General features: G+C 52.4%; 1 protein-coding gene across 3 annotated transcripts; it reads right to left on the bottom strand.

Moving 5' to 3' along the window:
• Positions 1-630: 630 nt before the first annotated feature.
• On the bottom strand, positions 631-19,959 carry PRAG1 (PEAK1 related, kinase-activating pseudokinase 1). Of its 3 annotated transcripts, none has more exons than XM_084516924.1 (7): positions 19,861-19,950; positions 18,916-18,982; positions 17,459-17,852; positions 14,672-16,431; positions 7,203-7,360; positions 4,318-5,054; positions 631-1,904 (listed from the first exon to the last, which is right to left on the bottom strand). In XM_084516924.1, exons 3-7 carry the CDS (start codon positions 17,810-17,812, stop codon positions 867-869), a joined length of 4,047 nt encoding a protein of 1,348 aa, XP_084373050.1. In that variant the 5' UTR covers positions 17,813-17,852; positions 18,916-18,982; positions 19,861-19,950; the 3' UTR covers positions 631-866. The 3 variants fall into 3 exon arrangements, with proteins under 3 accessions (XP_084373050.1, XP_084373051.1, XP_084373052.1); XM_084516925.1 differs by having other exon boundaries at positions 18,916-18,975; positions 19,861-19,935; XM_084516926.1 differs by lacking the exon at positions 18,916-18,982 and having other exon boundaries at positions 19,861-19,959.
• Between the last annotated feature and the right edge of the window lie 278 nt (positions 19,960-20,237).

The raw sequence follows: 20,237 nt of genomic DNA, 5'->3' as shown, positions 1-20,237 counted from the left end.
CAGCCTCCCACAGGCCACCTAATCTTTTGATAAAGGGGTTAAACATATGCTACGCACAAGGGACAGGTGAGTTACCACCAGGTGAAGGGGATAAGCTGGGTGGATGGGGAAAGCAGAGCAGCCTGCCCCCGACTTTCTTCCTCGGGGGCCTTGGAGGTGAATTGGGGATTTTCCATTTCATTAACTTTACAAGGGGTAATTCCCAGCATGCAGCATCATATTTGCGAGCAGCCCCATCCTTGCTCTCTCCCCCCTTCACAAAGGCAGCAGTGCTAGACAGGAAGGCAATGCCCTATTAACATCCAGAGAAGGCAACAGGCAGGTGATAGTTGCCCACAGCAGAAACAAGCAGTGATTTTTGTTTTTTTAAAGCAAAAAAATAAAAAATAAAATAAAAAACACAGAACGGATGTCAAAGCAAAAATGAATTTGAAAGCAGCTCCTGGCTCCCCCATGCAAAGGAGCAGTGAATGCATTGTTTTTGCTCCTCAGGAGAATAACCCAGCTGTTCCTCCTTGCTGCCCACCCTGGCAATCAGCGGTGTTTCCAGGCAAAGAGGCTCTGAGGCTTTAGGGGGTGGGGATCAAAGGGCTGTCCCCTAGGCTCAGAAATCAACTCAACTGCGCCGTGTTCATTAGAAACATGCACACACGCGGGCAGGAATTTATTAGTCAACAGACTTACCATCCCAAAACAAAACAAAAAAATCCCCCTAGAGAGGGTTCGGCTCCCAGTTTTGCCTGCTCGCAATTGTACTGAATGTCTTACACGGGTGGGAGCACACCACGCTCACGGCTGAGATCCCAGCCTCCCCCGCGTAACGGGGCTGTGCCCCTTCCCCAGCCGCCCCCGAGACACGTCCAGCATCAGAGCAGCTGCAGCAGCTTCAGCGTGTGTGAGAGGGAGGCAGGCTCGGCGGACGCCAGGTACTGGCAGCAGAGCCAGTCCTCCAGTTCGACGCTCCGCTCCGTGTCCACGGCTCGCTCGGCAAACTTCATCATCAGCAGGGCGCGCTTCATGTCCACCCAGTTCTGCAGCACCTGGCAGAGGGCTTCCTCGTGGCTGAGGGGCTGCTCGGTGAGCTCCCGCCGGGGCCCCCACAGCAGGCACTGCAGCATCCGCTTGGCCTCGGTGATCCGCACGCGCTTGATGGGGTCTGCCTCCAGAAGGAGGTGGGCCAGCTGCTGGAGCCCCCGCGAGTAGATGGACAGGCTGGGCAGAGCAGGGAGGTCCTCGGGGCTGTACTCCTGCTCCTTGAGGTGCACCTTCTCCTCAAAGGGGTTGGGCTGGTGCAGCAGCTCGTAGATGAGGATGCCAGTCTGAAACTCATCGAACTTCTTGTACTGGGAAGCTGACACGATCTCCGGGGCCAGCCTGGCCTGACTCTTCTTCAGCTTGGAGTCTCCGGATCCCGGTTTCTGCTTGGCTTTCAAAAAGTTGCTGATGATCAGGCGGGGCAAGTGCTTGTCATCTTTGGCTTTCACGCAGCTCATGGGGGGCTTGCAGGGGACAAGCAGGAGGTTCTCCAGGCACAGGTCACGATGGATTATGCCATGCTCTTTGAGGTGCTCCAGCCCGTTGCAGAGCTGGAGGAGCAAGAAGCAAACCCGACGCTCGTACAGCTCGGGCTTGGCTTGGTGCAGCATCACCGAGTCCCTCACGAAGTCAGCAGTGGTCTGGCTCGGCACCTCCCGCGTGATGACCACCACGCAGTCGTGCTCGCTGGCAGCGCGGGAGGCACGGAGACCATCCCCGGGCACGCTCTTCTCCACATCCGAGGCCAGCAGCATGCTGGAGGGGACGGAGGCCACGAAATGCCCACAGTCCTGCTGGATGTTGAAGTGGACGGGCACCGCGGGGCTGCAGTATGAAGCGGCCACCTTGGACTCCTGGCTTTTACAGATCTGCAAGGAGAGACCAAAGAAAAAGCTTTATCCATCAGTGACAGAGACCAGGCGCAGACCAGAAGCTCAGAGGTAGTTCCTTAAGCTGGGATTTGAAGACATTAAGGTATTGGTAGAAGCAGGGTGCATATTAGTTCCTTTAGCACTTTAAACCATCTCTAGATTTTCTTGAACTCGCATGACTTTGTCTTCATTTTGTTCTGTGTTTTAGCATTATGGCTGCATTAAAGATGGCACAAACCCAAAACCAGGTTTCTTATAGGAGTATCCATTAGCTTGTGAGGCCTTCTGGCATTTCTTTTGTACGCTTCTGTTTTTTTCCCCCTTCTATTTAGGGATGCATTTATATCTCAACCACAGGAATCAACAACAGGCTGAAACTCAGCATAAAAGGCTTCAAACCCTGGAGCGTGCCACTGCCAGTCATGGTGTGCGTGCAAAATCGGACAAGAAATCAATTTTGCCTCCAAGCTAAAATAAATGCAATAATAGAGAGGAGCTGGAGAAACAGGCTGCTTTTGTACTCCACTAGCAATGGTTTGGATCCAGGCATTTGCAGGTAATTCACTCAGATGAGATGATCGCGTAGAGATAGGACAATAGGGGCTTGAAGTGCCCCTTCTCTTCTAAAGGAAAATACCCTGCTGCTGCTTCATGCTTATTTAGGGGAAAGATAATCTCTGGAGAGTGGGGCAGACTACAGATTACCATACCAAGGAAAGAGGAGCCCCTGGAAGAATGAATGCAGCCAGATGGAGTCAGGGAGATCTTTCCCAGCCAGCCTTTCTTCCTGACTTCGGCTGCACCAGAGGCATCCTCCATGCAACAGGCTCCAAGTAGGAGCCTGGGGCTGGCTTAGTCGTGCACCTTTAAGCAGAGAAAGAAGCCAAGGAGCGGAGCATATCTTGGCTTAATTCCTCTAAAGCCATTTCATGTAAAACTGGCTCCTTCTAACTATTTTATACATATCCTTGTGTGCTTGTACACAGCCTAAACCCTGGCTCTGGCTGCTCAGCTGGCCCCTTGGCTCAAGTCAGATCCTCTGCCCATCCTGAGTTATCCAAATCTATTTTAACTACTGGTCTGCGATTTCTTGCACGTCAGAAAATCTGTATCACATCCAGGAGGGGCAGTGAGAAGTCAGCCAACTGTAAAGTTTTGCAAGTGTTCTCTATTTCAGCTACCAAAAAAAGGTAGCACCCTGGAACATTGCAAGAGATGTGTGAGTGCACGTACATAAACACGTGCATGACTTTATGCTGGTGCAGAGTACAGCCCTCTTGGGCTGCTTTGGGCTTTATCACGGTGCTCTGTGGAGTACCAAGGACACAGAATAAGCACACAGGGACCCAAGAGCTGCTCCGTTAAGAGGCTGAAAATGTGTTTTTTTCTGCCTTGGCCGTAATTCATCCACTACAGCAGTGGAGGCAGAGCCACTGAACCACACCCAACGTGGCTGGCAAGAGGAAAGGTCTGTGTGTGCCACCAGGAACCACATATTGAAAAGGAGCTGACCAGCTCTGAGGTTTCTGGAAGAAAATTTTGATGGACTTTGGCTTGTTATACCTAAAAAGTTGCTGCTCTGACTGCTGGACTAGAGGTATTGGGGCAAGCCCTGATTCAACTCTGGTTATTCAAAGCACCCCCCTGTTGGGTTGACTGCTTCCTTTCGAAAATCTTTTTTAAGGCTTTAAAGCTATCACTTAACTAAAACATCCCCTTGGGGGTTGTAATTGTGTAAAGGATTCAGCAGATCTTTTTTTTCCTTGCTTAATGCATCTCTGGCAGCGCTTGTTTGGGAATTATTTTAGTTTTTGAAAACAACATGAAGAGGAAGCAGCAGTGAACTTCTCCTAGGTTAAAGCCCAAACAGAAGTTAAAAGCCTCTGTATTCAAGTAGTAACATGGATCAAGAACCCCAAATCCATGGGATGTGCATGAAACAAGCTGCCTAAGCTTATTTATCCAGGTTTCGGAGAGCTGAAGCATTGCACCCCACATTTCCATTTCAAACGTGGATTCTGTACAGTTACAGGGATATATTTCAGAACCTGGCCTTACACACCATCTCTAGGTCAGCCTTTCATTATTTAATTGAGACCTGGAATACCTTAAAGCCCGTAGTTTCAACATCATACAGGCGCTCACATGGTTTCTGGGTCAGACCTTCCCCTTAGAAGGGGGGCAGTGGGGAAAAAGGCTGTCTTTTGAGCAGTTTTTAAGCAGTTTGGTTTGTCAGAGGTGAACTATGCTGAGTTTACAATACAGTATTAGCACAAAGCTTTTTAGAGGGAACCTGATCGGGTTGTAGACCAGTCCCAGCTCTGCTGTGGGAAGCAAACCCTGCGGCTGCTTGGAGCTGGGAAGGTGGGGACGAGCCACATACCCAGGCTTGCTCTGGTCACAGGCTTACCTTCACAGCATAGGTGGTTGACGGGTCCTTGGAGCAGGTGGCACAGTAGTAGATGGCATCCCCCGAGTCGCAGCAGGGCTTGTTGCACGCCAGCTTGAAGAGCGACCAGTTGTTCTCGCTGAAGCGCAGCTCGTTCTTCTGCTCCCGCATGAAGCAGTCCTCGCACTTGGCGACCAGGCGGCGCAGGGACTCGGCGTAGAGGGCCCCCAGCTTGGCGTACACCCCCTCCTTGCTGTCGATGTTGCTCAGGAGGTTGTGGAGGTGGAGGCTGGAGCTCGACGACACCTGGCTGGAGACGCTGAGCTGCGAGGAGGAGAGGGACTGCAGGTTCCTGCTGGGCATGCAGGCCCCCGTGCTCTTGCTGGTAGCCGAGCCCCAGTAGCTGTTTCCTTTGGAGGCTTTCTCCAGGGACTCAGAAGAGGAGAAGGTGCCGGGGCCCCCCAGGCCGGCTGGGTGGATGAAGGGAGGCTCCTCCCGCAGGCAGAAGTTGCTCTCGGAGTGGCTGACGTTCAACCTGGGGCTGGCAGTGCCAGCTGCTCTGCCGGAAGATGTTTGGCTCCCAAAAAAGCCATCCGGGGAGGACACCGTTCTGCTCATCGTCTTCTTCTGGGGCAGAGGGGGCGGGCAGCTGGGGCCGGCAGAGGGAGCATCCTCACTGGAGGTGGGGAGGAAGGAGCCAGGGGGAAACACTTGGCTCTCAGCTGGAGGCGGTGAGTGGTTCGGCTCAGACGAGTGCCCTAGGGGACAGGGAGACACAACGGGGTTTGATTCATCCATTGGTGGAGGCAGAGCTGCATGGAAGGGGTTAGCTCTCCTTAATCTGGTTTAACACAGCAGCTTCGCGAAGCAGGCTGCAGACAGCTCACTAGAGAAATGCTCCCTCCACCTGAGACTGCTTTCCTACGAACCTCACACACGGCAGTAAAAGCTGGCAGAGGGCAAATATTTAAGCCGTGACATCAGCCACGAGGAGGTAAGTAAGAAGGAAGCACTTGGAGGACACTCATTCAGCAGCAATCCCTCCAGCAAAGCCTCGGAGCTGCCACCCGCTGCCTGAGCAGCACAGCGTGATAAGAGTGACTCACACAGCTCTGACTTCAGCCTGGCCACAGCTGCCCAAGAAGGATATTGAACCTGCCTCTGCCTCTCGTTGGGTAAGGGTCACCGGGTAAGGGCTGGGATTTGGCCAGCTCCACCCTACTGAAAAAAAAATCTGGCCTCCCTTCTGGCTGTCCCCCAGCTTAGGTTAGATCTCTCTGCCTTCCTGCCCCAGCTAGGCTGGAGACAGGCAGCACAGCTGCACGCCTCAGAAGAGGGGAAAAGCAGAAAAGGGTGATTTGACGTTGAAATAGACAGCAAGACTTTCAGGTCGGAGAGAAAAAAGTGGTGGGGATCTGAAGCAGCAATTGAAAGAAGTGACAATTGCTGGGACAGCGATCCCTGGTAGCTGCTCGCTGCCTGTGATGACCACGGTGGGGGCAGGTCCACTACGTCTCAGCTACCAGAGCAGATGCCAGCTCACGCTGTCCTGCAGACAGGAGCCATGCAGTAGGGCATCTCCTGCCACTTCCAGTCCAAGGGGCTTTGGCAGAAGACGCAACCAAGAGAAATTCTTCAGCACGCAGCCCAAGACCAGCACCTCTGCCAGGACACGCAGTGGAGCCCCCATTTCAAGAGGATAAATTTATTTGGTGGAGGCTTAGGGAACAAACAGCAGCCCCAGAACCTTTGGCAACCAGTCCACAAATGTCAAATTGCTCTCACCTCTTTTTTACACGCCGATGGTCTCTGCCCGAAGCACTGGGTAACAATTAAAACCTTTTCACAGCTTTCCTAACACTGCTCTGCACCTTCAGCGTGGGGTTCTCCTGCATGAGATGGGATGGGGCTTATCCCAGCCCCCCGTATTTTCACATCTGACAGCACAGCCAATTAATCTGAGCTCACTTCACCCGGTGACTGACTGCGTAGCTGCTTGCTTACACCAGAACAAGAACTCACGTGTGGGTTATTCATTTTAAAGCTCAACCTTCCTGAGATGAGCTTAAACAGTTGCCTCTGCTAGTGGAAGCAGAGAACTCCTGTCGTTCCGTATCATTTTTGACAGCAAATTGCTTTTGTGTCCAGCAAGTAAAGATCCAAAACATGTGAGTTTTTCTTCCCCACGTACAACTTCCTGGCAGAGCCTCGCTCTCAGACTCCAAAGTTAGCAGTGGAAAAATGGACTTTCCAGAGCTCTGGCTCTTAATTTTATTGCTGCACATTGTTGCTCTTGGAAAGACAGAACTTCCACTACACGAAGATTACTTCTGCAAAGGAAATACTTTCTGAGCTGCCGAACACGTTAGTGCATGTCTCAGTTACGCACTTATGAAGAAAGTGACTTCATAGTAAGTATTTTTTAATCTCAGTTAAACTAGTGCAGGCAGATTTTTTCTTTTCCCCCTTCAAGAAATAACTGGGAAGACAAGGAGAGGGAGAGATCACCTTTAGCACAAAACCCCTTCTGGTACTCCTCAGATCTGTGGAGGATATTCCAGGAGAGCTTACTCGTGGCCTTGTGCAACAGGGGAAGCACAAGCAGGATGAGCACAATTGCTTTCAGATAGAGGCTTCATCCAGACACGATGGATAAACAGATTTTGGCACTGGCCAAATGAAAGAGGGAAAAAAAAAAATGATGGTCTGGCTCTGCCACGTTCATCTTAAGTGCATCAAGAGGCAGAAGGGTGAGAGCAGACAGACGGAGGGTTGCTGAGAGGACTAGGTGATGGGAGCCCTGTGACCCCTGCCCTGCAGATGCCGCCCCAGCAGTGGGATTCGGGATGGGATAATCTCCTCCCCGGGTCTGATGCTACTTCTCCAACACCCACTCGGCCACTTACTGCCATCGCTGCCGGTCTGCGTGTCTGAGCTGAGGCTGTCGGTGGATCCGGCCGTGAAGCTGACGTGGATGCTGCGGAAAGGCGGGCTGAGGCTCTCGGTGGAGCTGTTGCTGCCCCTCTCCAGCTCAGCGTTATTCGGGTTCATTTTCAGAGCGCGCCTAGAGACAACGAAGCAGAAGGGTCAGGAGGCAGGCAGGAAAAGGTGCCACGCACGCAGCTGCGAGCGCAGATTAAAGTTGAGAGCAGCCTCAGCTTGGTTCCCACGTATTCATACGGACCCTGCAGTCTTACCAGGCATTAGCGTTTCATTGTCAATTTTTTCCTCCCCTTTCTCTGGGATTTGGAGGTCATATTCCACTGACACCAAGCAGGTCGTGGCCTTGCAAGGCACCACTTCCTCTGAGAAACCACGTGTGCTTGAGCAGAGAGAGCCACGGAGCCAACAGCGCCCAGCCCCAGCCCCAGCCTCCCCTTTCTAGCACATGTGTGATCTTGGACCGCATCCCATTTTGGCCACTGCCACCAGGAAGCGGGGACCCACGGATGTTTGCCTCCAGTAAAACTCCATGGAAAGGAGCAGCATCACTCCTTCTAGTCTACAGGAGGAAAAGTTGGTGCTGGGCACCAGAACCCAACTCCTACACGGTGGAGGCACGAGTAGAAGCACAGTCCAGCAGCAGCAGCAGCTTTCTCCTCTGTGCACCACCCTAACAGCTGAAAAAAGAAGCTCCTCTTCAGAAAACAATCATACATCAGACGCAGAACCCACCGTGCAGCTTTTAGGGTAAGACCTACTGTTCTCCACACAGCTTCCATCTACAATAAATAAATCCTTAAGCCACAAGCTGCCCTTATGTACTGCCAGAGCCACAATATAAGTGATCAGTTGTAGGCAAGCAGGACTATTTGCTGAGATAATGAATTTTCCCCGTATTTTCTTCATTTTTTTCCTCCCTGGAAAACAACAGGAGTTGTCGAAACCAGGCAGCACACCAGAGCAGAAATACCCCCAGCTTCGGTACAGATCAAACTCTCCGTTGAGGTTATTTGCCACATTTTTAAATAAAGCTGCCAATCCACCGATAAAACTCAACGCATTGATGACTGAGAATGCAAAAAGGTTAGCGGAAGACTTGCAAAAAAAGAAAAGAAAAGAAAAATAACTTCCACCAGCTATCTCGCTGGAAGGTATCCGGCATTTCCTAATCAGACGGCGGAGCGGCTGCAGAGAAAGACAAACAAAAGACATGCACAACTATTTTCTTGTGACACACTGCTCACGCATGCAGAATCCCTCCTCTTCCAAAATCCCCAGGCACAGCAGATGCCACGAGCGCTTTATTTTAAGATTAAGAAACGTTTCATCCTGCGTCCAGACAAAGCACTTACTCTGGTGTCCACACAACCACATGGAGAGCAGCATGTATGAGAAGCCCGGAAGAAACTTCTGCCAGACTTCCTCATTTGCCTGAGCAGGCTCATTCTAAAAATACTCGGGGGCTGATCAAAATAAGGGTCGGGGAAACCACCTCAGGTACAGCTCCGGCAGGGACGCTGCCCTTGGTCTTGCCCCGGTGATGAATTTTCCACGCGCACTTGGTCACCACAGCCAGCCTCCCGAGGAGGATTTACAAAACTTCACGTGCACCACGCAAGACAGGTTTATTAAAAAAAAATTAAAAAAAAGAGCAAGTGAGAGACACTGTGGTTTTTAGCTCTGTTTTAGCTCTGTTATGATTAACGCTGTTGAAAACAGCCAACTGGAGTCTAGACTTTTTTTAAAAAAATAAAGCTACATATACTAAATAAAACTACATATATAGTTTTATATACATAAAAGCTATATAACCTTATCCCATAACCAACTTGCTCAGAAACTTAACTTTTAGTAACTTGGGGTGGAAAAAAAAACGAAGGGGTGCACATCGATGCGTGTGCCCTGCCTGACTGGGTAAGGATCAAGGAAGTGTTTGAATCCAGAAGAAAAGCGAGAGATCTCAGGAGAGAGCGGGTCTCGATTTGCACAGATGAGAGGTTTCCTGACGCATCCCTCCCCCTCTCCAGACACACACACACATACACACGCGCGAACACACACAGAAGAAAAAGCTGGTGCATTTCTGTTTCCTCCCCATCACTTAAAACACGGATCCACGGAGCTGCCTTACCATTCCCACACTCGGGCAGAGCTGGGACTTTGCTCGGCAGGGTCCAAGGTCCACCCCGCGCAGCCCCACCTATTCCTCCAAGCAACCTGGGCACAACACGGCGCCTGCCAGCACCATCCTGCCGGCCGTGTTTGCTGAGCCCAGCGCTGCCGTGAAGTCATACGGACGGGGAGCACCGCTTCCTCCCCGCGCCGCTATGTAAAAAATGTAGTTCCTGAGCGGGTCGCACCAAAATAGAAAATTGCTCGCCGCTGTAATGACATCCTGCTCTTGTTTCAGATGCTGCAGCCAGGCCAGCTATTGCCTCCTGCGAATATTTTTGCTCCAAATCTCCCTCCTTTCCTATAAGCTCCTCCTAGCCCAGACAGCGCCCAGATCAAAATACCCATCGCTTTCCCGAAGAATTACTGGAAATACTCGCTATGGCCAAACTGTCCCACTTCCAACAAAAATAAAATCCACTCCAAGAACTGAGCAACCAACCACTGCAACAGCCCGTGGGATCCTCACTTCTCCTCCGCTTGTAGCGTTCATTCACGCCATGCACAGCTGTACAGGTTCACTGCCCTGCCCTTTCCTCCAAAGGATACTGGAAATGAAGAGCACAAACCCATTTTAAACCTGAAGAGATCACTGGGATTGTCCCCCGTTGCCTGCTTACACGTGTGGGCTCCGCTCCCCTCAAAAAGAGGTCGCAGCGGGTAATTCCCCTCCATTTCCTCAGCACTTTAAATGTTAAGTGCTAACTTCAGGAACAGCAGCAGAGCCTCCACTGAGCGTGAGCACCTAAAGAGCGGGTCACAAAAGAGTCAGCTCTCAATCTAATAACCTAATAAGACAGGATTTCCAGCTCTCCTAATTATTCTGGCGGCTTTAAACACACTTGGCTTCTTCAACATCCTCCACATGACATCCTAGCGTATTTGGGCAACCCCTACAATTCACTATTCACCAGCCTTCCCATCCTAAACAATTCCATCTAGCTGGCTTTCCAAACGATTCCCACAGTCCTGCCTAAGACAAACCAGGGTGGAAAATGGAAGACTGTGGTCTTCTAAAAAAAAAGAAGAAAAAAAAAGGGTTTGGAGATCTGTAACATTACCACGGGACACCAGATCATTTGCAATGCTGCATCTCCTGCTATGGCGGAATGATGCTTTGTGTTTCTTTGTGTGCTGTGGTGATGGAAAGCACAGCAATGTCCTCATTTCTCCCTTAAGAAGGCAGTTAAACCCATACTAACCTCACCTGGCCGTGGAGGAATTGCTTTCTCTGTGTACAGTGACCAACAAAGCAGAGTGCATTATTTCCAGATGCTTCCACGAACGGAGCAGAGTAGGAGCATCAAACCCCTCAAACACAGAGCAGTAGGAACTGCCAGGGGAAGGCGGTGTGAATGTGAACGGGACATCCCTTCCCAAAGTACAGCACTGGAACTAATGCACGGCAGAGAGAAAAGCCAGGCTACATGGCAGCCACACGTGCCTGGGCATAATTATTATACAAGGGGAAGCATCGTGGCCCCATATGTTTGTCTATCTTGAAACAGGAATCATTTTATTTTCCTCCTCTCTCCACTGCTGCAGGTGGGCATTAGCAAGCAGGTAGAGCAGATCTGTGGTGCCAGGGAGCTGTTTTTATACCTCTGTGTCTGGTTTAGGCAAACCAAGCAATCTAAAAAAGCTAAGCATCCTCTGCCCCATTAATACCAGCATCCCATCTGAAACCTTTATGTGGTCAGGTCATCCGAATGCTTTAATCTGTGTAGCTATTAAAGGTCTTCCCATCCCTTTTACACTAAAGGTAAAATGCCCAGAGAAAAAAAAAAAAATCAATGGCATGTTCATATGATCTATACTCTTGGGGGTGACTCAACCCATAATTTTTACAATTTATTTATTTATTTTTTGACTTATCAGGAGACAGGTTCTTTAGAACTGGCACAGGCTGCCCAGAGAAGCTGTGGATGCCCCACCCCTGGAGGTGTTCAAGGCCAGGCTGGATGAGGCCCTGAGCAACCTGATGTAGTGGGTGGCATCCCTGCCCATGGCAGGGGGGTAGGAACTGAACAATCTATGAGGTCCCTTCCAACCCGAGCCACTCTATGATTCTGTGATCTTCCCCAGAGTAAATTCATATGGAGAGCAGAACTAATGATAGCTGAGTCAACAGTGAAATCACTGAATGCTCCGATGTGGTGAAGAAGACAAATCTGATTTCCAACCCCGTACTTTTTACGTGGCAAGATAGGAAACACAAAGAACAGAGATTGTTTCTTTTAAAATGGGAGCCAGTCTCTCCCAAAAGACTTGCCCGATATGTCACAACCTGCAGAAGTGATCCACTGGCAGAAGCAACATGAGAAATCCCTGATTAGTTTCAGACAAAAAACACTCAGGGAGAATCCAAAAGGCCTATTAGCTCCCTGTCCTGGAGTGGGATGCTCTCTCCTGCATGAGCCATACTAGCACTTTGCTTTATGTACTTTTTAAAATTTTTAAAATAGACTCTAGAGTTTGTAGTGTTTTTGTTGTTGTTGTGTTTTGTTTGTTTGTTTTTATATATATATAATAATAAGTCTGGCTTGTTCAAAGCAACTCCCTACTGTCATTCACAGTCAGACCACAGAGGAAAGGAAAGCGTCAAATTTGGGGACCTATATGACTTCCAATTGCATTTTGTACTGCCACAGGAGCACCACGTAGCCAGCTTGCTTCTGTTCACCGGAGTTCACATCCATACCAAGATCCAGAAGGAAACAGGTGCCTCAGGAAGGGTACTAGAAAGACACCTACAGAGCTGCCTTTTGAAGGTGGCATTAATTGTGACAAAACCAGCTCAAGAGCTAATGCAAAACAGCAGCACCATTTCCTTTGCTTCAGGGGCACGTGGCATACATGAACAGTTAAGGCTGACACGCTGGAAGGAACCCGAGCATCACTTAACCTCACCCGCTGCATAACAAAGGCATAAATTTCAGCAAGGATTCCCTTTTTGTGCCAAATAACTGAAGGCTGTGCTAGACTGTTTCTCACCAAAGAGCATCTAAATCATCACTGTACATGTAAGTCCTGGGGATCCTAGATTCCTGGGTTAGCCCTTCCCATACCCAACTACCCTCCCAGCTTTTGGATGAAGACCAGTCGCCCTTTTCCTTTTCTGGTCTCTTTCCTCTTGTAATTTGACTCATTTTCTATTCCATTTCAGACCAAGAAAGCCTTAAATATCTGTAATCTTTCACACAAGCAGGAAAAAGAACCATACAAAGAATGAGAGAGATGAAACAGATCTGGATCTATTATTTGCCTTTTTGGATGCCCACTTTTAAAACTCCCCAAAAGCACTCCTTCAGCCATCCTAGGAGATAGCTTACAGCAAAACCAGAGTTTCCTCAGTGCCTGGCAGGAATTCACCCTGATTTTTTCCCCCCTTTTAATTGTTAGAGCAAGGATGAACAACAAAAAAAAAAAAAAAGCATGAACAATGCCCAGGCCTAGGGGAGGATGAACGTGCCTCAGAGTCACCCCTGCGTGGAGGATCTCTGCCCTCCTCCAGGCACGTGGCTGCAGCCCAGGAGCACCAGAGATGTTCCCCCAGCACCAGGCAAGTCACACCAGGAGAAGCTGCTGCCAGCGATGACTGCCCAAGGTAACACAACCCCGCTGTGGTGGTTTCAAGCAGTGTTGCACGTAGCCATCCCTCCCGCTGCCACGTACAGGTAACAACACCCCGGTTCCTGTGTGAACACGCTCAGAGGAAAACACGAGCACCCTCCGAGCAAACAAACAAAGCGAGCAGCTCGTGAAAGCCGCCATCTGATCGAGTTGCTCCCAGAGGGAGGGCTGTGCTCTCAGCAAGGCACCCCGAGGCCCAGCCGCAGGCAGCACGGTGCCGAGGAGGCAGCTACACACAGAGCAAAGCCTCGCCTGCGGCCACGGAGGGTAAGGGTAGATGCCAGCACCTACCTCAGCCACCTGGCACTGTTACAGCTCCAGACTTTCAGCAGGTGACTGCACATTTCCTAAAGAATCACTCCTGAACAGCTCTGCTGAGCCCCCGCAACAACACCCCACACGTGGCAGACGCGACCCCGAGCCAGGTGCTGATACAAGACACCAAGCAGCAGCAGCCACGAAATAAAGTTCTCAGGGTCAGGACTGAAGCACATCTCAGTGTCATCTCTGATTGTGAAGGCAATAAAGCTCGTCTGTGTGCTCGCCTGTGGGCTCTTTCTTTCCTCTGACTTCAGCAGGGATCACGTGGCATCGCAGCAGAAAGCCCAGCACTAAGGGCTGAAGGCTCTTTTTCATCTGCTTCCTTCCCTTGAGAAATCTGATTTGCTCATCGTTTGGTCAATTTAAAACACTTTAAAGTATTTTGTTTAAAGGAGCTTTTAAACAAGGTAGAAGTTCCCTGTATTAGCCAGCCCTAAAAAGTTGAAATTTTGGTATAAGAATAAAGCAGTGTTTAAAGTAATTCATTAATTAAGGAAGCACCAACCCAAACACCATCTCAGACCGGTGAGCGCTGATGACCACACACAAGCCTGACCACGGGCCCCAAGAGCAACTTCTCCGGACACCTATCCCTTCCCTCAACTTCTAGATCAAAAAGCCGAAGCCAAATCTGCCATGTAATGCATGGTTCCAGGTAACAAAACCAAAGTGTGCAAGAAAGCAAACTCAGGACACCTGCAGGACACGAAGTGTCCCTCCCTGCTGTGATCAGGCAGCCTAACCCATGAGCTGCACGGGAGGGAAATCAATTGCTTTCACTCCTTTGGGCAGTTTTTGGTTGTTTGTTTTTTTCCCCTGATACACAGCCAACTGCAGTCGCTGCATACACAGAAATTATTGGAAGATTAAATTATTAATTGTTTAGCGGAGCTTCTTCCTTTCCAGACAGACAGCAGTCCTGCATTTGTTTTGTAGGCGCTGCTGTCACCCTGCCTGCAGACCTGAATCCCGGGAGAGCTGCAGTGAAAGAAAGGCTGCCTGAAGCAAGCACATGTTTGACAAGCTCCGGTTACTTGCTTGCAGGCAAGCAGCCCTCCCTGGGAAGCTACAGCTTCAAGCGTCAGCCTTTAAAGCAAGAAGATGTTAGGGGCAAACAGAAAATTAGGATTTCAGAGGCCCTTGCTATAAGAACCAAGAGGGGAAGCTGCCCAGTTCCACATACCAAAGGACCTTGTAACCTGTTGGTTTTGATCCCAAAAACCTTGCTGGCCAGTCAACCCCCGCAGCAAACATATCACGACCACAAACGTGTAACAGTCACGCACACGCTCACAAGGCTGAATACCTGGACTGCTTCTTTGGTGGCGGCGGTGGTGGTGCAAACTCCGTGCCATTGCTCTTCTCCTTAGGGAATTCAAAGGACGACGACTTGCTGATCCCAGGCTGGCTCTCCACCATCGGGCAGTCATCCACGGGGTCGGCGTCGGCTCTTCCAACCTCAGCTCCCACTGCCCACGGGTGGGTTGAGAGCGCCTGCTCCTCCTCCTCTACCTCCTCCTCCTCCTCCTCTATCCGGCACTGCTTGGCCCACGTTGGGGTGTAGTGCTTCTGCCTCCTGTCGTAGGACAAACCTGCCAGGCCTCTGCCGGGCTCCTCCACGGAGGCTCCGTTAACGTGAGCGCACAGAGAAGGGGACACCCCAAAGCCCCCCGTGTCCGCACAGCTCCTCGGCAGCGGGTGGGCTCCAGCTCCGTCGTGGTTGTTGCCGTCACCGAGCCTTGCCAAGGGGGAGCTGGCTGGGAGCACGCAGCTCCCCTCGCTGCCCTGCTGGCTGTTTTTGGACATCTTGGGAGGGATGGCCGGGCTCTCTGTAACCGAGCTCTTGGGAGGAGCTGCGAAGTGAAGCCTCAGTCCGTTGTCACTTCCCGATGCCTGAAACACCTCTCCGGGCTCAACGGCAGGCAGCGAAGTCCCAAAATCAGGGTGGGAAGCGGAGCTGACACAGGGCCACTGAACTCCCACAGCGGAATCGGGGCTGCTGAGGAAGATGGTCTTGTGGTCGTCCTCCGTGTGCGCGGTCATGACGGTGATCTTGGCCGCCACCTGGGTGGCGGGGTCCTGGTACTCCTTCTCTGTGCCCCACGCCCAGCCACCATCCCTCCACGCGCCGTCCACCTGCTCTGTGCCAGGGCTGTGGGCCGGTTTCTCCACGTTCGCAGCTCCGCTGAGGCCCTTCAGCTGGGCTTTCTTCCTCTTGGTGCTCTCGGCGTAGATCGGGTCGCCGCGGGAGCACTGCGGCTCCACCAACGCCTGCTGGGGACCGCTCGTGCCTCCGGCGGCATCTGCGTCCTCGCAGCGAGGGGCGTCCTCCTTATCCTGGCACAACGCGCAGGCAGCGGCCGCCTCGGCGCGGAGGGACGACTTCTTCCTCTCTGAAGACGGGGCAGAGGGGTCGCCCTGCTCCTTGGCGATGCAGAAGGCCACGCTGGCAGCCCTGCGCTCCTCCTCGCTGAACTTCACCGCCCTGCCGCTCGGCCTGGCCGCCTCGGGAGCATCCCGCTGCCTCCAGCCGCGGGGCGCCGGGCCCTCCTTCTCGCACCAGGCCCCCTTCCCCTCGGCACAGCGCGGGGCAGGGCCCTCTCTGCGGCAGTCCGTGATCGAGCAGTACTCACCCCCTTCACCCTCGAAGCTGGAAGAGACGCGAGCACGGTCGCCCTCTGAGGGAAGCGCTGCTCCTTCCCTCCCGTGGGATGAAGGGTTTCTGGCAGAGCTGCCGACTCCTCTGTCCCCCAGGGCAGGCGGGTTCGGGCAGAGGGGCTGATGCTGATGCAGCAGGGCCAGCTTATCTTTGGCTCTGCTCTCCTGCTTGCCCACCTCCCCCAGGAGCACCAGGCTGTGGATGGAGACGTTCCTCTCCACGCGCCCCTCCAGGCTGCGCAGGCCCACCATGGAGTAGCTGGGAGAGCAGCAGGACAGGCACTCGCCCGGCGGGCCGTGCAGGAAGGGCTTCCTCACGCCGCCGTTGCCAAAATTGTCCCGACAGAGCCGCTGCGCATCGCCTGACTTCAGCAGAAGGTGCTTGCCGGAAACCATCCCCCAGCTGACCTGCAGGGGACGAAAAACGAGCACACCATCAGCACGTGCAAAATGAAAGAGAAAGCAGAAGAGATAAACACATGCATAGGAAAATCCTCCGGCATGTGCAGCCTTTTTCTGCTCTGCGCTCACCCCGCCAATAAGCCTTTTCTGCTCCTTCTTCTTCCTGGACCATTCGCAGCCCTCGCATTACCAACAATGGCAATGCAATGAAATGAGGCATTCCCCTTTCTCTTTGCATGGGTTCCCTGCCAGCAACACGTCCAACCTGTCATCCTGTCTGTGAGTCACCGTGCAATTACGGATTCAGAGAGGGAAGGAATCTTTGTGCTTCCCTCTGCTGTTTTTGTTTCGCTGCACGCTGCTGCTCCTGACTGGCAGACTCCAAAGCATCGACAGGGACTATCGCAGGTCATCCCCTGATAGCAGTACTGCTTCCCAGAAGGGAGGTATTTTTGCTAAATTGCCGTTCCACCTCAAAGGACTGGCAGCCTCAACTCAGCTCCCATGGACTTAGTTTTGCAGCGTGGAAACCTGACAGAAAAATACACGGGAAATTGAAGGAGCAGCGTTGTGATGGGTAGCCAGGTACTACAGCAGCCCCTCTTTTCCTGATGTGCTAGGCATTGGTAGATATTCACAGGGTGAATAGGAGACCACGCTTCTCCTGCCTGGGAGCAGAAGGAGATCCTGGGGCAGCAGGGACAGTCCTCACGCCCCCTTTTTGCCAAAGCAGAAGCAGAGGTACCAGCTGCAGCCCGAAGGGCTGGGATGTTGCAAACCCCACTCCCACAGCACAAAATTCAGCCTGGGGCAAGATCCACGTGCGCAGATCAAACCACATCAGTAACAGCAGCCTGCAACGTTTCATTCAGCTTTAGCCAAAAACGCGTTGGGAAGCCAAGATCGGCTTAAAAACCTGAGTCAGGAACAGAAGGAGAAGCAATGGGAAGGAAACCGTTTTAACAGATATTCCAAGAGCTCCTGAGAGGAGGCAAGTAACGGGAAATCACGCTTGGACTGGATTAATCATTACCTGTGACAGATCTGCATTCATATTCACATCCGCCCACGTGTCAGAAACATCTGAGTTTATCATCGTTGGTTTCACAGCAATCGTTGGCTTTGAGACAGGGGTATTCACGCCTTCGTCTTCCAACGCTGGGCTCTCAGCCTTGGTCCTAACTCCATTCGGGAGCACACCACAGGCTCCCACGTCGGGGGGTGTCTGCAGTCGATGGGAACTCTTGGGGCTGAAGCAGTTTTTGCAGGAGCCGGGCTTCCAAACGTGTTCCACAAAGTCACTGCACGCAGACATCTTCAAATCCTTGCGGCTCAGCCCGAGAGCCTCCCGTGTCGCCTGCACTGTTCTCTGCTGTTCATCTTGCATTGGCTGTTTCCAGAGCCGCTCTTGAAGATCACCTGGTAACCTGGAGAAGCACATCTGATTAGTTTTGTTATCCACAAAAAAAAAATGGGAAGATCTTTAATAGGACAGGTGATAATTACGCTCATTCTGCCTTCATCACAAAGGCTCGTTGTTTACAGGGCTTTTTTTCACGGCTCAGCTAGAGCCCACACAATCACATTAAAAGCCCCAACTTCTAAGCATAACTCGGTAATAGAGAAGACATCAAACAAGCAGCATTCCTATGTGATTTCATTGCCTGTTTAACAAGCATGTAGAACCAGCCTCATGCGAGGCTTGTATCGAGGGTAAAGGAGAGAGGCCTTGGAATAGCTGTTTCCATCCCTGCAGAGCAAAGCTGGGCAGGAAAAAATATATATATTTTCCAAAGTGGCTTGGAGATACAGGCACCAGACTCGGTGGCTGTGTAGCCAAAGGGACCAGCAGCAGCTTTCCTTCTCCCGGAGACACCGCCGTGATCACTGCAGTCATACACAAAGGCACCTCTCCCACCCACCGCCACGGAGAAAGGCAGGCAGCAAGTCTGGGGCTGGCACTGATTTGAGCAAGTGCCTGGCAGAAAAGCTCTTATCTGCTTTGCCAGGAGCCACAAATAACAGTGTCAGCTCGCTGAAGTGATTCATTGTTTGCAAGGGGAGAAGAGCTTTGCTCTTGGATTACTAACAGACAAGGATGCCTTCCCATCTTCCTTCCCCAGGAGGAAATGCCCCAGGACCAAGACATTCCTGCATTCCTGTGCCCTCCCTCCCCGCACAGCCAGATCTGATTGCACTCAGCCGGTAGCTATCTGCAGCTAACAACTTTGGAGATACTTCAGACAACGACTCCCACAAAGCGCAGGGGATTAGGGAAGAGCAGATCAGAAAGTGCAACTAGGGGAGGAAAACTGCAGCCGGCTGCTACAGGTGACCCTGCGCACGACTCCCCTGTATCATTCTGCAGAGCCATATAACCCATTTCTTCCCCATATAACCAATTTCAGGTCACCACAAAGGCAAAGTTAAAAGGGTGGAAGCTTGTAAGAGCTTGAGTGGGACCAAGTGAACGGGAGAAGAGCCACTGACCTGCAAGCATCAGACACCAGCTTTGGGAAGGGAGGCTTCGATCACATGAGGCATCAGTACCTGCAGACTGGCAGGCCGATAAATTAGGAACTGTTTTATGACAGAGCAGCAAGAAGAGCAACAGCGGTGGGATTCATAAATAAGATAAAAGGATGCCTCACTATTTCAGAGAAGAGACTCTTTTAGACAGTTTTTTCCATGGATTTTCAGACTCCAAATTAACCAAAGGAGAGCAAATCACTCTCGGGCATACCCCAACACCCCCAAGATTAACAATATTTGCAAGAAAATCGTCTTTAAAGATACTACAGTGCTCCTGCTTTGTTTTCCTTCAGATTTAGCGCGCAGCATCCAGCCCTTAACCGAGCAGGGCACCGCCAGCGGGTTTGGGCTGGTCGCTGAGCCAGTGGGGGATGATCCAAATGGCCCGATATTAGTTTTATCAACCTGACTGGGGGGAAAAAAAATGAAAATGTTGAAATGCAGGGATGCTTAATGCCACGGGGAAAATTGGGAAGACAGCCACGCCGACAATGCCCAAAGTTTACCAAGCGTCCTGATGAGAGCCAGCAAAAAAATAAATAAATAAATAAAATAAAAATATATATCCAAGGGAAGAAAGGAGGGGCAGGAGCCAGAAAAAACTCTCCTCGCTGCTGGCTGAATGGCTGGCGCTGCCAGGCGCCCTTCTCAGCCCGTAGCCCCCCCTGCGCAGGGGGAGCAGCAGGCGCATCCCCCCGGCCAAACCCCCCCGGGGGGCTGCGGAAACTTCCCCGGGGCTCCCCCCGGGAGCTGGCAGCGGAGGGCTCCGGCTCGCCCCCACGACCCCCTCCCGGCCCCGGCGGGGTCTCTCCCAGCCCGGCTTTGTCCCGGGGGGCTCCGCCCGGAGCTCCCCCCCTCCAGCCCAGCCCCGGCGCCGCCCGCTCCCGGCCCCGCGGCTCTCACCGGCCTCCCGTGGATGCTGGGGGGGGGCGCACCGGGCTCGGCTCCCTGCTGCCGCCCGGCTCCGGCTCCGGTGGCCACCGGGCGAGTGGCGAGCGCGGCCCCGCGTGGGCAGGGGGCAGCGGGAGCCCCGCCTCGGACCGCCCACGGGGCCGCCCCCACGGGGCCGCGCCCCCGGCACGGAGCGCCCCGGGCACCCACGCGTGGCACCGGCGCGCACCCCCCGTGCGCGCACCTGCGGGTGGATCCCCGGGGCCGAAATGGGGCCGCTGTCCTCGGGAGATCCTAAATTCCTGCCGGCTCGGGGAGGGTGGCGTCACGGAGAGGGAGGTGGGGGAGGTTTGGGTCCCCGTAGGGTTTGGGGTGTGCGTTAGGGGGGG

Source organism: Aythya ferina (genome assembly GCF_964211825.1).
Source record: "Aythya ferina genome assembly, chromosome: 4".
Lineage (NCBI taxonomy): Eukaryota > Metazoa > Chordata > Aves > Anseriformes > Anatidae > Aythya > Aythya ferina.
This window is presented reverse-complemented; position numbering and strand designations above follow the sequence as displayed.